Source organism: Macaca fascicularis, chromosome 18 (genome assembly GCF_037993035.2).
Source record: "Macaca fascicularis isolate 582-1 chromosome 18, T2T-MFA8v1.1".
Lineage (NCBI taxonomy): Eukaryota > Metazoa > Chordata > Mammalia > Primates > Cercopithecidae > Macaca > Macaca fascicularis.
Genome location: NC_088392.1, coordinates 54,550,784 through 54,566,413, shown reverse-complemented (window position 1 = coordinate 54,566,413; position 15,630 = coordinate 54,550,784). Strand labels below are relative to the sequence as shown.

General features: G+C 41.0%; 2 protein-coding genes across 21 annotated transcripts in view; one reads left to right on the top strand and one right to left on the bottom strand.

Annotated features, from left to right (window-relative positions):
- Positions 1 to 481, bottom strand: part of ZSCAN30 (zinc finger and SCAN domain containing 30) — a 33,657-nt gene extending 33,176 nt beyond the window's left edge. For 4 of the 8 annotated variants that reach the window (XM_065534306.1, XM_065534308.1, XM_005586889.4 and 1 more), the window contains exon 1: positions 343 to 481. The gene's annotated coding sequence lies outside the window, so the exon portion shown is untranslated. The remainder of the gene's footprint in view (positions 1 to 342) is intronic. The other 4 variants (XM_065534307.1, XM_065534309.1, XM_005586890.4 and 1 more) reach the window with 1 other exon arrangement.
- A 101-nt stretch (positions 482 to 582) lies between these two features.
- Positions 583 to 15,630, top strand: part of LOC101926696 (uncharacterized) — a 67,959-nt gene continuing 52,911 nt past the window's right edge. For 8 of the 13 annotated variants that reach the window (XR_012427181.1, XR_012427179.1, XR_012427177.1 and 5 more), the window contains exon 1: positions 583 to 1,505. Coding sequence is in view for 4 of the 13 variants with exons in the window: in XM_045377640.3 (XP_045233575.2) it covers positions 1,457 to 1,505 (49 nt within the window). In the remaining 9 variants the exon portion in view is untranslated. The remainder of the gene's footprint in view (positions 1,506 to 15,630) is intronic. The other 5 variants (XR_012427185.1, XM_045377640.3, XM_065534304.2 and 2 more) reach the window with 4 other exon arrangements.

Genomic DNA, 15,630 nt, shown 5'->3' with positions numbered 1-15,630 from the left:
AGGGATTAATTACTGAGCATCACTTATTTCTTGCGCATTGGTTCTCAAAATGTGGTCCCAGGACCAACAGCTTCAGGATCACCTGAGAATCTGAGCTGCCACCGCCCCCTCCCCCACGACTAAATCAGCAAGTCCGGAGTTGTGGGGCAGAAGTCAGTATTTTAACAAGGCCTCCAGGTGATTCTGATGCGCGCCACTCTTCTGGGGGTGTAAAAAACCAGAGAGGACAGGAAGAAAGTTAGAATTAAAGCATACCTACGAGTCAGACAAGCTTCAGGGGGAGGGGCGGTTATTTAAAAAACGATAACTAATTAAGAACTTGTATGTAGTAAGAAAACCTACCCTGCCCCAGAGAGCTTTCCCGAAAGATAACGGATTCCGACATTCACCTCAAGAACCGGCAGACAGAGCAGCAAGGGATGTGTCGCTGGCCAAGCAGGTCCCTAGCTAAGGCACTGCTAGGGACAGCTCGCGGGTTTTCGGGGGTTAATTCTCGGCAACCCTCCCTCACCCGATGCCCAGTCGCCGCCCTGCGCCTGCGCAGTGACGCGCCATAGAGCTGAGCACTCCTCCCAGATTCCTAGAGCTGACAGAGCGATGGCGGGTTCGCCGGGTGTGAGGCTTCACAGCGGTCCGGTGACCAAGTCGAGGTACGGGTGATGTCGGCTCGTGGATAGCAGAGGAATTCCGGATGATCTTGCCTAACGAGCGGCCTTACAGCGCCGCCAGGAAACTGTGCGTGGTTTCTCGAGTCCTTGGAGAGTGAAGGCCCCCGGGGTCGCTCCTGGGCACGGAGAGCCGATTGGTTCACGGCCTAGTGTTGGGTTTGTCCCCAGTCAGCCCTTGCTGGCCTTGGGTTCAACCGAATGAACGCCAGAAACTCTGTGGGGCGGGTGGAGTCACCAAGCGTGGTGCATCCACACAAATCAGCCTACCGTACTGGGAAAGAGCCACCTGAATTTGTGAGTGTTGGAAAAAGCAAAAGGGGAAGAAAAATGATCAGTAGTGTCATTTTTGGATAGGAAGGGCAGCGAATAACATAGTGTTAACCACTAGAATTCATTGTAAAATTCCCCCCTCTGCGTTATCTTTACAGTTACACCTTTTTTGGGTAGCATTAACCCCTAATTTTGTTTGAACATCTCTAGACTTGGAATGGGAATGTGTGTCTTAAGTGGGTTAATCCCTGGTTCATCGATGATGAGGAGGAAGCCTAATACATTCTGAGAGAAAAGCAACTGGAAGTCAAATGAGATTTTTTGTTTTCTCCTTCTATCTTGAGGATTTTTCTGGTGGTCTAGTCTCAGAGATTACATCTGTAGTCAGCACAATGATTCCCTTCCAAGCCCAATGGTGCCCAGTTGCCTCCAGGTCCCAGACCTTTATGTGGACAAGAAAAGCTTACAGAGGAAATGGTAATTCTCCACTTGCACCCTGAGGTGTCCAGTTGCAGCCCATGGAGATCCAGTTCAATTATGAATCTCAGGAACACCACCTTCTGTCAGGTGAGAGGCAGGGTATTATGTCTTTCTTAGTGGCTTTGGCGGGGTGGGGAGGATGAGGGGGTGTCACCCTATGCTAGTGTCTTCAAATGATCCCCCTTAACTCTGTTAGGCACTATTACCTCTTTAGTGTACCAAGCATAGTCACGTGACTTTATTTCAAAATCAGGCAATCAAATTCTCATGCAGCTCTCTCCACTTTTTAAAGACCGCAAAGTTATTCATTTTTCCCTGTATAATGACCTCATTGCTAATCTGTCAGTTTTGATCATTTCTCTTATCTACTGTAGGGGCATAGTTAAAAGTTCTGGAGTCTGACAAACTGGATTCAAACAGTAGTTTTGTCACTTAGCTAGCTCCAGTAAGTTACTCATATATTTTACGATTCTGTTTCCTCACTTTTCAAGTGTATAGTAATTCATACCTTGAAGTTATTTTGAGATTTATATCTATGTATTACTCCAGAATAAAGAACCCCAAAATTTAGTGACCTGAAACATCAGACTTTTTAAATCACATTACTTCTTATGGTTCTGTAGGTCATCAACTTGAGCTGGGTTCACCTGGTCAATTTTTTTTTCTCTTGATCTTTTCTGGGGTCATTTATGCAGGCATCTCAGGGCTGACTCTTCTGGGGCCAGAGTCTAAGATGGTTTCAATCACATTGTCTCAATGTCAGACTGTTGGTGCTGGCTATGGCTTGAGTCCACATATTTTCAGCAGGTGACCCTGGACTTTTTTGCAGGACAGCTTGTTTCCAGTCAAAGAGAAAGCAAGCTCTCCAGTACCTAAAACTTTTCATACCTATGTTTGTGTTTCATCTGTTAATGTCTCATTGATGAAAGCAGGTCATATGACCAGTTCTGAAGTCATTGTAGAAGGAAACTACACAGGGATATAGGTACTGGGAGATAGGATTCACTGGGGTACATTAATACTGTAACAGGCCAGGTGCAGTGGCTCACACCTGTAATCCCAACACTTTGGGAGGCCAAGGCAGGAGGAATGCTTGAAGCCAGGAGTTCAGGACCAGCCTGAGCAACAAAGTGAGACCCCATTTCTACAAAAATTTAAAAAATTAGCCAGGCATAGTGGTGTATGTGTGCCTGTAGTCCCAGCTATTTGGGAGGCTGAGGTGGGAGGATTGCTCGAGCCCAGGAGTTCAGAGGCAGCAGTGACGTATGATTGCACCACTGCACTCCAGCCTGGGCGACAGACTAAAATCCCGTCTCCAAAGAAACATCAAAAAAAAAAAAAAAAAACTAAACAAGATCCTTAATGTAAAACTCTGAGCACAGACTTTGCTTACAGTAATTCTTTATAATTGGTAGCCACTATTATTTTAAGTAAGATAATTTTGATCTCAACTTTTTTCAGGTGTCCTGTAGGGTCTCATTTCCGCATCACATTACTTCTTTTTGGTTTGTCCTCTTACTGCGCTGTTTTTCCTATGAGTCACCTTCCATTGTCCCTTTTTTCACTCTAGATCTTCTGCTTCTTTTCAGTCTTGGAGCGTCTTTATTTTATTTTACTTAGTTTTTCTCTCCTATATCTAGAGCTTGTCCTTCCTTAATAATCTATTCCAAGACATCTAGCTCTTATCTTTCCTGAGAATCACTGGAGAATTGGAGAATTGGACCTCTTCCTTGCAGTTTTACATAAATTGATATACTTAGTCCTTGTGTTTATGTCTCTTAGAATATGTATAAAATAACATTTTATTATAGAGAAATACAGTTATACTAAAGTCAATTTGTAAAGAATAGGAGAACACAAAACAAAATTTAAATAACCTTCAGCTCCACCCTCTAGAGATAGTCACTGCTAACATTAATATATCCTGAAAATCATTCATTTAATTCTGTTTACTAATAAGATCATACCTTATTAATTACTAGCCATATAATATCAGTTATTAAGGGTTTCCTCTGTGCCAATAACTGTTCTAAGTGCTGGCGATATAGCAGTGAGCTGAACACACAAAGCCTTTGCTGTCAAAGTGCTTACATGCTAGTGGAGGAAAGGAGAAAATAAATGAAGGCTCATTATATTATTAGATAATGGTAATGGTTATGGAGAAATTAAACCAGGATATATCAGTCAGGATTCTAGCAGGAAGCAGATGGCTCATTCCAGTGCAGTAATTCGGAGTTTCATGAAGAGGATGGGGATGATTACAGAAGTCAGCAAGGGGATGATTACAGAAGTCAGCAAGGGATGGAGAACAGCCATAGATCAGACAACACTGGGGAGCAGTTACTACCTGTAGGTCTTCAGGGACCAGGGGAGAGATTGATTACCAGACCCTGGAAAGTACAGCTGTAGGATTTAGCCATCTGATAGGAGCTCTGGCCTTTGCTAAAAGGCTCAGCTACTGGCCCAGCAAGGAGAGAGCCAGGATGTAGAGTGACCATTTCATCCCAGTTTGCCTGGAATTTAGCACTGAAAGCCGCAATAGCCCCTTCAGTTTTAGGCAAACCAGTACAGTCAGTCACTCTACTGTTTTCCCACTTGTGCCCAAACCTACTTGCATACCAGAGGGCATGGAACCCCAGGTGGTACAATCTGTCAACATCAATCTCCTGGTACAGAGCAGGGTAGGGCACAGAGCAGGGTGGAGAGTAGATCTGGAGAGGTAAAAGGAGAATATTCATTATAATCCACCACTTTTATCCTGCAATATCTACCCCAACATAGCGGAATAACAAAGTCCCTTAAGCTGCCATTTAATTTCAAGTTGACATAATTAAATCATATTCCCACTGGAAACCTGGAATTTAACTCCCACTAGTGCCCTTCATATAAAATGGTGAGGGAAAGGGGGAAAAGGCATAATTAACATAAAGCATGATGGCTACTGTTTTTGCTATTCACAAAGCCTAAATTGATAATCCTAATTATCTTCTTCCATTACTCATTTTATATCTCCCTTACTCTCTGTCAGCACCTCGGTGGCATAAATTTCTTTACCTAGTTAAGTAACATAAAGCTGCTTTCCTGGATGATCTGAGTCCTCAGTAATCCTGCTTCTTTCAGGCTGCTTCAGTGTACCATTGACTAGGCCTACTAGACATGAGAGGACTAAGACGCATCCCATTGAATCCTCTTGAGTTCCAGACATACTCTTTCTATAAATGCCCTTCCTGTGTTGCAGCAACCAGTTCCCCTTTGGTAATTGAGATCAGTCATCCTGGACAGTAAAGTGATCCCTTCTATGTTGGTTCAGCAGCATGAGGATCCCAGAATGACCAGGAGACAGTTTCATCTTTGAAATTAACAAAATCATGACTTTGTTCCATGGTGGAAACATTTCTCCTTTGAGCATGAGCATGAGAACTTCAAACTCACCATGCCCACAATTCGGGGGATAGAAAGCAAAAATAATACAAGCAAATTATTAGGTCTCTAATAAGAGGAACCATTCTCACTCTTCCTCCACCCTTGGTTCCTGTACCTGTGTATGTATTCTGGCCATGGTGAAAAAAACAATATTTATTGTCCTTTGATTTAAGGCATATATTGCATCTATATGACAGCACCCCAGACTTACAGGGTGTTGTGTTGTTGACATAACTCAGCCTTTAGCAGATAATTCCACATACTTTTTGATTAATGGGCATATGGCAAGACCTATGAATTACGTGTATGTGAACTCACTGCTATACTTTTTTTCCTGAAAAATGAGTTACTTGGAGGCAACAGTATCGAATACTGTGGTAATAAACATAACCTTAAGTCAATGCAAATTTATATCTGGACTATGTATTTAATACTTTGTAAACAAATCACTGCCCTCTTTTTGATAGAAGTGGTTCAGTGTAGTGAATCTGCCCCATTTCTAGGGAATGGTACCTTTTTAGGGGCTTGGTTTTGGTCTTGGCTGTTAGCTGCTTGGGCACATAGAAGTTGTGATAGGCGTATCAGCCTTAATGAGGGGAGGTCCATGTTGTTGAGCCCATATATAGTTCTCATTCCCACTGCCATGACTACTTTATACATGAGCCTGTTGGATAAGCATTGGAAAAGAGACTGGTTGACAGTCATAAAGTAGATCATCATATCTGTCTGACGGAAAGGCTTCTCCACAGTAGATGCCCTTTGGTGAGGATTCACATGCGACACAAATATATTCACATTCATTGCCCATTCTGGGAATTCCATCCTCACTCATACTTTTCCCCTAGAATCTTTGCTTCCAGTCCTCCAATCTTGTTCTTTCTAGGTACCTCCATAATCAAATAACCCATTAGTCACTACCCATTAATCAATATAAACATATCTTAGGCTATGTTACCTTTCGTGAAAACTGGACAACTAGATACATACGTGAAATTCTGCCCACTGGGAGGATTTGCCTGCACCAGCGTGTTTGAGGCCACTTGTGAGTAGAGGTGTAAGTGAAAGCTGTTTACTTTTGGCTGGTGCCACTCCCCACCATCTGTAAACCAGTTCTATAATTTTTCCTCAGCTGTTAACTGGTAATAAGGAATTCCCATGAGACCATAAACACAAATTGAGGGGGAGAGGTAGTGAAGCAATAAGACCAGGTACTGTGGAATTCTAGTCACTTGCATATGGAATTTACTTTTCTTCTAGACTTCCTTTTGCAATGGAACGTTACTTTGTGTGTGATTTGGTGGAATAACAACCAGTACACAATGAGCAGTCTGTAATGTGTAGTCACTTGGTGCTCTGTGTTCAAAAGTGAAATCTCTATTAGTACCCAATAGTAAGCCAGGATCTGCTTTTCATATAGAAAATTGTTGCTGAGGCCGGGCGCGGTGGCTCAAGCCTGTAATCCCAGCACTTTGGGAGGCCGAGATGGGCGGATCACGAGGTCAGGAGATGGAGACCATCCTGGCTAACACAGTGAAACCCCGTCTCTACTGAAAAAAAAAAATACAAAAAACTAGCCGGGTGAGGTGGTGGGCGCCTGTAGTCCCAGCTACTCGGGAGGCTGAGACAGGAGAATGGCGTAAACCCGGGAGGCGGAGCTTGCAGTGAGCTGAGATCCGGCCACTGCACTCCAGCCTGGGCGACAGAGCGAGACTCCATCTCAACAAAAAAAAAAAAAAAAAAAAAAAAAAGAAAATTGTTGCTGACAGAAGATGTGGCCCTACTCCAGGGTATTCTCTATGGTGAGAGGCTCTATGCAGCATCCATGACTGCCACCAGCACTTCCAATACCATTAGTTATCCTGGTAATAAGAGTCTCACTCAAAATTAGCAACCTTACAAGTTAATTAAATTGGTCATTTCAGCTCATTGAGCTGTGGTATCTGTTACCTCAAAAATGCAGAGGCGCTCCAAGTCTTGCACCTCCCTGCAGTGGTAACATTTGGGTAGAGCTATAAATGAAGTGAGAAAACAATCCATATGACTATCTGAGAGTGTTCCAGGAATAGGGAGTAGCAAATGCCAGTGGCTCCTAAATGTATCGGGAACAGAGGGAGCCTGGGGTAGACAGGTATTAGGGGTGGTAGTGGAATGAAATGAGGGCAGAGAGAAAAAAAGGGACCAGATCATGTGGAACCATATAAACCATAGTAAAGACTTGGAATTTTATTCCCAATGTAATAGGAAGCCATTGGGGTTCTTTATACAGGATAATGAGAAAGGTAAGTTAGGGAGAAGAAATCAAATGTTTCAAGAAGAGAGTAATCAATTATTCAAATCAATCCAGAATAAGATTGAGAAGTGACCATTGGATTTGTCAAGATAGAGCCTATTAGGGACTTTGATAAATCCAGTTTTGATGGAGTTTCAGAGACAAAAGCCTAATGACAATGGACTAAAAAGGAAATAGACCAAATGTTGGTTACAGCATAGAACAATGTGAACTCCTCATACATAATCCTGATGGAAGTCTAAATTGGTCCAACTACTTTGGAAATACCTAGTTGAGACCCAAACGAGTCAACATTATATAAACTTGTTATATAACTTATAGCTTATATAACCTAGAGAAACATTTGCATATGTGTACCAAGATAGATATACAAGCATATTCATAACAGCATTGTTTATAATAGCAAAATGTTATTGTTTATTGAAGGAGAATAGGTAAATAAATTGTATGTTATGCTTTAGTAGCAAACATGAATGGACTACAGCTACACACATCAACATGGGTGGATCTTCCAGGCATAATGTTGAGCAAACAAAGCAAGCCACAGAATACAAGTATAATTCTATACATATATAAAGTTCAAAAACATCCTATATTAGTCTGCTAGTGCTGCCATAACAAAATGCCATCTACTGGGTGGCTTAAACAACAGAAATGTATTTTCTCACAGTCCTGGAGGCTGAAAGTCCAAAATCAAAGGACCAGCAAAGTTGGTTTCTCCTGAGGCCTCTCTCCGTGGCTTGCACATCACTTTTCTCTGCACATGGAGATTGGCTTTTTTCTGCATGTATGCCTCCTGGTGCCTCTTCACTCTGCGTCTTCTCCTGAGAACACCAGTCTTATTGGATTAGAGCCCTCCCTGTGACCTCATTTAACCTTAATTACCTTCCTAAGGACCCTCTCTCCAATTATAATCGCATTGGGAGTTAGGGGTTCAACGTATGAATTGGGGATGGTGGCAGGGAGGGAGGGGGCAGTACACAAGCACAAGTCAGTCTATAACACGTGCACAACCAAACAACACTTTCTTAAAAATACAAATATTTGGTAAAGCTTTGAAGAAAGCCAGAGAAGGATAAACACAAAATTTAGCACAGTGATTACAAGAGTAGGTGGCGGAAAGAGATTGGAGGAGGAAGACAGGAACAGGGAAGCATGCAGAGGGGAATTCTAGTGTACTGGAAACTTTCTGATAACTTTTTAAAGTTGAATGGAAGGTTCAATTTTGTTTGTTGTATTATTCATTTTTTAATTGTACGTATATGCATAAAGATGTATCCATATTTTTGTATATAAAATAATAAAAAAGAAATGAGAAAGTTTTTCAAGGAGAATTGCTATAAAGGGAAACAAATGAAGCAATAGAAGGATGAAATATAAGGTCAGGGTTTTTTGTGTTGTTGCTGTCTAATATATTTTTACTGACTTTTATTAAATCTACTTTAGTCAGGCATAATTTATGGACAATAAAACATACCTCTTTTAATTGTGCATTTAGATGAGAATAGAGTCTCCCTCTGTCACCCCAGCTGGTGTGCAGTGGTGCAGTCACAGCTCACTGCAGCCTGAGCCTCCCAGGCTCAGCTTAATTGATCTCCCACCTCAGCCTCCCATATAGCAGGGATTACAGGTGCACATCACCATGCCAAACTAATTTATTTTGTAGAGACAAGATGTTGCTGTGTTGCCAGGGCTAGTCTCAAACTCCTGGGCTCAAGCAGTCCTCCTACCTCAGCCTTCCTCAGTGCTGGGATTACAGGTGTGAGCCACCATACCCAGCTTGCTTTCGATGAGTTTTGACATATGTATCCACTACCCTCACAAGCAAAACATAGAATCTTTGTATCAACACCCTTCTCCCAAATTTCCTTCCAGTCCATCCCCATCCCTAGAAACCATTAATATGCTCTCTGTCACTATATATTTGCTTTGGCTTCTCTAACATTTCATGTAAATGGAATCATACTTGCCTGCCTTCTTTAGTTCAGCATAATGTTTTTGAGATTCAGCCATATCGTTGCTTTATCAGTAATTCTTTTTTATTGCTAAGTAATATTCCATTGTATGGCTATATTACAATTTGTTCATTGATTCACTTGATGGTGAACATTTGGATTGTTTTCATTTCTGGCTGTTAATAAAGCTGCTCTAAATATTTTTGTACAAGTCCTTGTGTGGACATTTGTTTTCATTTCTCTTGGATAAATATTAATATCTAGAAGTAGAATTGCTGGGTTGTATGGTAAGAAAATGTTTAACCTTATGAAAAGCTGCTAGAATTTTCTAAAGTAGGTATACTATTTTGTATTTCCATCAGCAGTGTTTGAGAGTACCAGTTGGTCCACAGACTAGTCAGTATTTAGTCATTAACTATGTTAGTTGTATTGTCCGTAATGGGTATTTACCAGTACCCTTCAGTTCCTTGAGGCTGAATTTGTGTTTCCCTGATAACTAGTGATACTGAGCATTTTGTCGTGTGCTGACTATTCATATTACTTATTTTGTGAACTGTGTATTCTAATCTTTTGTTCACATTGTATTATTTTTGAGGTGTAAAAGTTATTTGTATATTGTAGATACATAGTCATCAAATGTATGCTTTGTGAATATTTTCTCGCAATCTGTAGCTTGACTTTTTTTCTCAGTAATGTCTTTTGAAGAACAGAAGTTTATAGTTTTGATAAAGTATAACTTACATTTTTTATTTTATGATTAATGCTTTTGGTGTCATATCTAATATCCTTGCCTGCCCCCAAATCATGAAGATGGTCCTCTGTGCTTTCTTTCAGAAGTCATATACTTTTAGCTTTAATGCTTGGATTTATATTACATTTCCAGTTAATTTTTGTGTATAGTGTGAGGAAAAAGTTAGGGTTCATTTTTGTCATTATGATATCTACTTCTGACTGTTTTGTTTTGTTTGTGTGTTCATTTGTTTTGGAGACAGGGTCTTGCTCTGTTGCCCAGGCTGGAGTGCCATGGTACAATCACAGCTCACTGCAGCCTCAACCTCCCAGGCTCAAGCGATTCTCCCACTTCAGCTTCCCAAGTAGCTGGGACTACAGGTGTGTGCCACCACACCTGGCTAACTTTTATATTTTTTAAAAAGTTAGGGTTTATAAAGACACAGTTTCACCATGTTGCCCAGGCTGGTCTTGAACTCTTGTACTTAAGCGATCTACTCAGCCTTCCAAAGTGCTGGGATTACAGGCATGGCCCACCATGCTTGGCTTAGTTTCAACACTTTTTGTTGAAAAGAGTTTGTCTTTTCAATACTGAATTACCTTGCCGCCTTTGTTGAAGATCAGTGGTACATAACGTTTTTGGATCTATTTCTGAAATCTGTTCTGTTCCATTAATAGGTATGCCTGCCCTTATGCCAGTGCCACCCTACCTTGGTTACCATAGCTTTAGAGTAAAGGTTGAAATTTGGTAGTGTAACTACTCCAGTTTTGTTCTTCTTTCTCAAAATTGTTTAGCCTCTTCTGTGCCTTTCTACATAGAGTTTAAAATTAATTTGTGTTCCCCAGTGGGCAAGTGGATGCATACCTGCCCCCAAAGTCCAAAGGAGCTGAGAGGCCACATAAAGAGGCTAACAAATCCAGTTTCCTAAAAAGAATCACTTACTAGAGATGAGGAGAAGTCATGTCTGAGGTGGCCTCAAGATTGTAGATCCCCACCGTCATCCTCCAGAAAGCACTCTTTATGTAACAAGCTTTTATTTTTATTTTTATTTTTATTTTTTTGGTAAACATGTGCAGCTCATCATGTCTCAGACCCCCTTAAAAACTCTGACCTCTTGGGAAGTTAGATAAGCATCTTTATGAGGGGTTATCCCTGCTGCAGGCAACATTTCTTTATGAGGGGTTATCTATGCTACAGGAATACCTTGGTATACAGGAGTCAAACATAGGTCATTATGGTGGTTTCATCTCAAGATGACATTACTACTATCGTCAACAGGCTGTTTTCCTCGAGTTTGTCAGTTCATCCAAAAAAAGACCTGCTGGGATTTTGATTGGCGTTGCTTTGAATCTGTAGATCAGTTTGGGGAGAATTACCATCTTAACAATATTAAATCTTCTTATTTGTAAGTAATTGTGTATTTCTGTTCTTTTTTAGTTTCTCTGAGCAGTTTTGTTTTCATTATGCAAATGTTGCACATATTTTGTTAAATTTCTAAGTATTTCATTCTGGGGTACAATTAAAAAAACATTTTAGACTGTGATTGTTAATTGCTTGTATATATAAATACAGTTGGGTTTTGTATTCTGTTTCAGTAAACTGATTTAAAAGTTGCAATAGCTTTTTTGAGATAGGGATTTTTCAGTGTATGTGGTTGTGTAGTCTCTGAAGACAGTATGACTGTTCTTCCCTATTTGTATGTGTCAGTTATTTTTCATGTCTTATTTCATTGGCTAGGAATGTTGAGTAGAAGTGGTACAATATTGAAGAGAAGTGATAAGAGTAGGCATCTTTGCCTTACCCCATTGTTCCTAGGAGAAAGGCATTCAGTATTTAACCATTAACTATGTTAGTTGTAGGTTTTTCTTTGCTTTTTAATGGAGTAGTCAATTTGCATAGAATATAATTTATATGCTTAGATTTAAATGTACCAACGTACTTTGTTTTCTTTGTTTTTTATTCCATCTATTTCTTTTTTTTCCTTTTTGTCCAATTTTAGATTATCAAGTTTTTGCACTTTTTCTTCTGTTAGCTTATTATTTATACAGTCTTCTATTATTTTAACAGTTACCTCATTCTAGGCTTTCTCACATGTGATTCTGTGAAAAAATTAAGCCCCAATGCTATCAGGCTCTCTTATACATCTACTATGGTATTAAATGTGTACCATCATTGGAGAATTAAGAAAATAGTCACTCAATTCATTTTCTATTTCTTTGTCTTTTGGAACTCTGGTTGAAAAAGGCTGCCTTAGAAATTAGAACATGTACACTGGATTTATTACAGTTTAATTTACTACTTCTAAGACAATGCTGAGACCCTATAATACTGTAGTTTTTCCTACCCCGCCTTGTGCTATTTTTGCCATATATTTTAATTCTATGTATTTTATAAACTCCTCAAAACATTCATATTGCTTTAATCAGTAAGTACACATTTAGATTTACCCAGACACTTTACTTTTCCAGTGCCCTTCATTCCTGCATTATTACCTTGCTTGCATCTGGGATATTTTTTCTTCTTGAAGAATTCCCTTTAGTATTTATTTTAGTGCAGGTATATTTTTAAAAACCTTTCTTGGTTTTTGTTTAACTGAAAATAATTTTATTTTAACTTTTCTTTCAGGCATTTTATCTTATTATTCAAGTCTAGGTTGGCACTTCTTTTCCTTAAGCCCTTGGCAGATGACATTCCATTATCTTCTGGTTTTCATCTGTTAAAGTTATGGTTGAGAGAGAATTCTCTGTGGACTCTTGTGTGTCTGCACATCTTTTAAGCAAAGGAATTGCCTGCATTTGTTCTGGACTGTTTTTTAAGAATGTTGTGGCCGGGCGCAGTGGCCCACACCTGTAATCCCAGCACTTTGGGAGGCCAATGCGGGCGGATCACGAAGTCAGGAGATTAAGACCATCCTGGCTAACAGGGTGAAATGCCGTCTCTACTAAAAATACAAAAACAAAATTAGCCGGGTGTGGTGGTGGGCGCCTGTAGTCCCAGCTACTCAGGAGGCTGAGGCGGGAGAATTACTTGAACCCAGGAGGCAGAGGTTACAGTGAGCTGAGATTGCACCACTGCACTCCAGCCTGGGCGACAGAGCAAGACTCTGTCTCAAAAAAAAAGAAAAGAATGTTGTATAGCAAGCAACCTTTGAATATAGTAATAGTGTCTCCCTCTAAAGCAGAGGACAGGTGTCCTTATGTCCCTGCCTCAGGGTTCCTGTCCTGCAATACAACTTACTTACATGTGTCACCTTATGAGAATTAGGGTTCAGGAAGACAAATACTGCTATTCTGTCTAATGCTGTTGCTGTGAGTAATAAACTGTCCTTTGTTTCTTATCTAGGATTCTCATGTCTTCTGCCAGGGGCTGTGAAACTGCGGTAGATTGACTCATTAGCTTGCAAATAGGGTCAAATCCCAGATTTTTCAGTTTTTGATAGTGTTGGTAATAATGATGGGATGCTGACAGAGACATGACTTTCTGGAAGAGGAAATATAAAGGCCTCACGGGCTCTTTAACAGATTTTGAGGGAAGTCCGTGAGAATTGGTAGTGAACATGTTGACCAAATTGTATGGTCAACAGAGCAATAAATGTTTCTTCATTTTATTGCCTGTTAATGAGTAGGAATTCAGGAGGTGGTTGCAAGCCAAATCCAGTAAGCATGTTCAAAGACAGCTATCTAAACAGTGCCCTGATTGTTGCTAACTTTCCTCCAGGGGAACTTCAATTTAGTGGTCAGCCTCAGGTGTGTGCCATTGTAAAAAATAGCAGTTAAGATTCCTATTGGGTGGACAAAAGTTTCCACCCACTTTCAGACAGTTACAGAGACTTAGCAGTGGTCAGCCTCAGGTGTGTGCCATTGTAACAAATAGCACTTAAGATTCCTATTGGGTGGACAAAAGTTTCCACCCACTTTCAGACAGTTACAGAGACTTAGCAGTGGTCAGCCTCAGGTGTGTGCCATTGTAACAAATAGCAGTTAAGATTCCTATTGGGTGGACAAAAGTTTCCACCCACTTTCAGACAGTTACAGAGACATGTAGCTACACTGAGCATAAAAGGAGGAAAATTGATGAACACTATGGACAGAAACCAGGTGAATTGTTAGAACTTTGGTTTGCTTGGGTTGGTTGCTTAAAGATTAAGGAAGAATGGAAATAGCTGAGCCGTCTTACTATTTAGCCCCTCCTGTAGTCTGTCATGCCAACCTCAGATCCCTTTGGAGATGACAGTAAAAGTCATTTCAGAGTCCTTTTGCAGTGGATCTAAGATGTGATAGAGGAACTTTGGCACCCTAGGAGAGAGGGGGCTTTCCCTCAGACAGACAAAACTCCTGCGAGATACCATGGACAAGATACTAACTCGTATCCAGGCTCTTACATCTCCACACTGGAATTACAGTGCTGATGAAAATGACCAACTTGGTATGAAGAATTAGATAAATTCTCAAGAGTCATTTAGAAAACTCCGTTAACCCTTATGTTGAAGCCAAGCAAGAATTTAAGAGGTGTTATCTTGACAGTAGGGTAGCAAATGCTACCTTTAAAAGAGTCACCACTGTCCAAGTCAACCTTGAGTCAATCAAGAGTCATAAACCCTGCATCTTCAACCAGAAACAGTATGGCTGTGACTTTTTAATCAAGAGGCCCTAAAGCAGAAACAAATGGTGTCAGTAATGGTACCTTGCCACCTACTACAGACTTTGGTTAACCAATAACATTAGATAAGTTCATTTGGTTGACCTGCAAGCAACCATCTATCCCGGCCCGCAGGATAGTCCGAGTAGGCCCTGGAGGAGGGGGTGGGAATTTGGGGAACAAGAGACACGAGAAATGGAGACAAGACAGTGCTCTGATCAAGTCTCGTTTAATGGCGGTAATGCACTGCCTTATATACAGTTGGAAGGGAAGGGGTTGGGCTAAGGCGGAAATGATCTCATTGCCGAGGGCGTGGCCAGGTTAGTTTCGGTTTCTCCGGTCAGACGTCATGTTGCGCTTGCGCTATTAAGTAACAATTTTCCCGGGCGCGGGAAAAGTGAGTGAAGAAGAAGCAGGAAGAGCGCCATCTTTAATGAGGTATTAGTACAGGGGAAAAAAGGCAAAGATAGGGAGAAGGTGTGGGGTGGAAATGAATATAGCTCAGGCGTTTAATCCTCAATTATTATTCGCTATGGCCGGGGCGTGCAGCTCCGGACAGGTCCCCTTTTTTATATTTTTATGATAAGAAAACCCCTCGGGAACTGCGCCTGTCTTAGGTTGGGTCAACTCACCCCCACCTTCTAGACCCGTCATGGGATAAGGCAGCAGCAAGGGTGGCCCTCCTGTCTTAGGCTCCGATGGAGATAGTGTCCTCTTACCCGTCATTGACTGTCCAGTTCAGCACACAGGGGAGGTGGTCTTATTAAGGTAAATAAGACTCACCATTTTCAGTCATCTCAAGGCGATGATAATGGACCTGTATAGGTTTGGCCTGGAAGGCCTCAATTTGTTGTCTGACAAATGCCATAAGCTTATTAAGGATTATAGGCCCGAGAGTGAAGAAGAGTAGAAGAGTGAGTAAAGGACCAAGAAATGGCAGGAGATAGGGGAGAAGTCCATCGAGTCCAGTCCATAGTGGATTGGCGGCCAAGCCTTTTCTGCGCTTTTCTAGTTCTTCTTGCAAAGTTTTTATCTTATCTCTGACGATTCCGGATTTGTTGGCGTAAAAACAGCACTTTTCCTGTAAAGCCAAACATATCCCTCCCTGTTCTGCTGTTAACAAATCTAGGCCTCTTCTATTTTGGAGAACTACTTCAGCTAACGAGTCTACTTGGT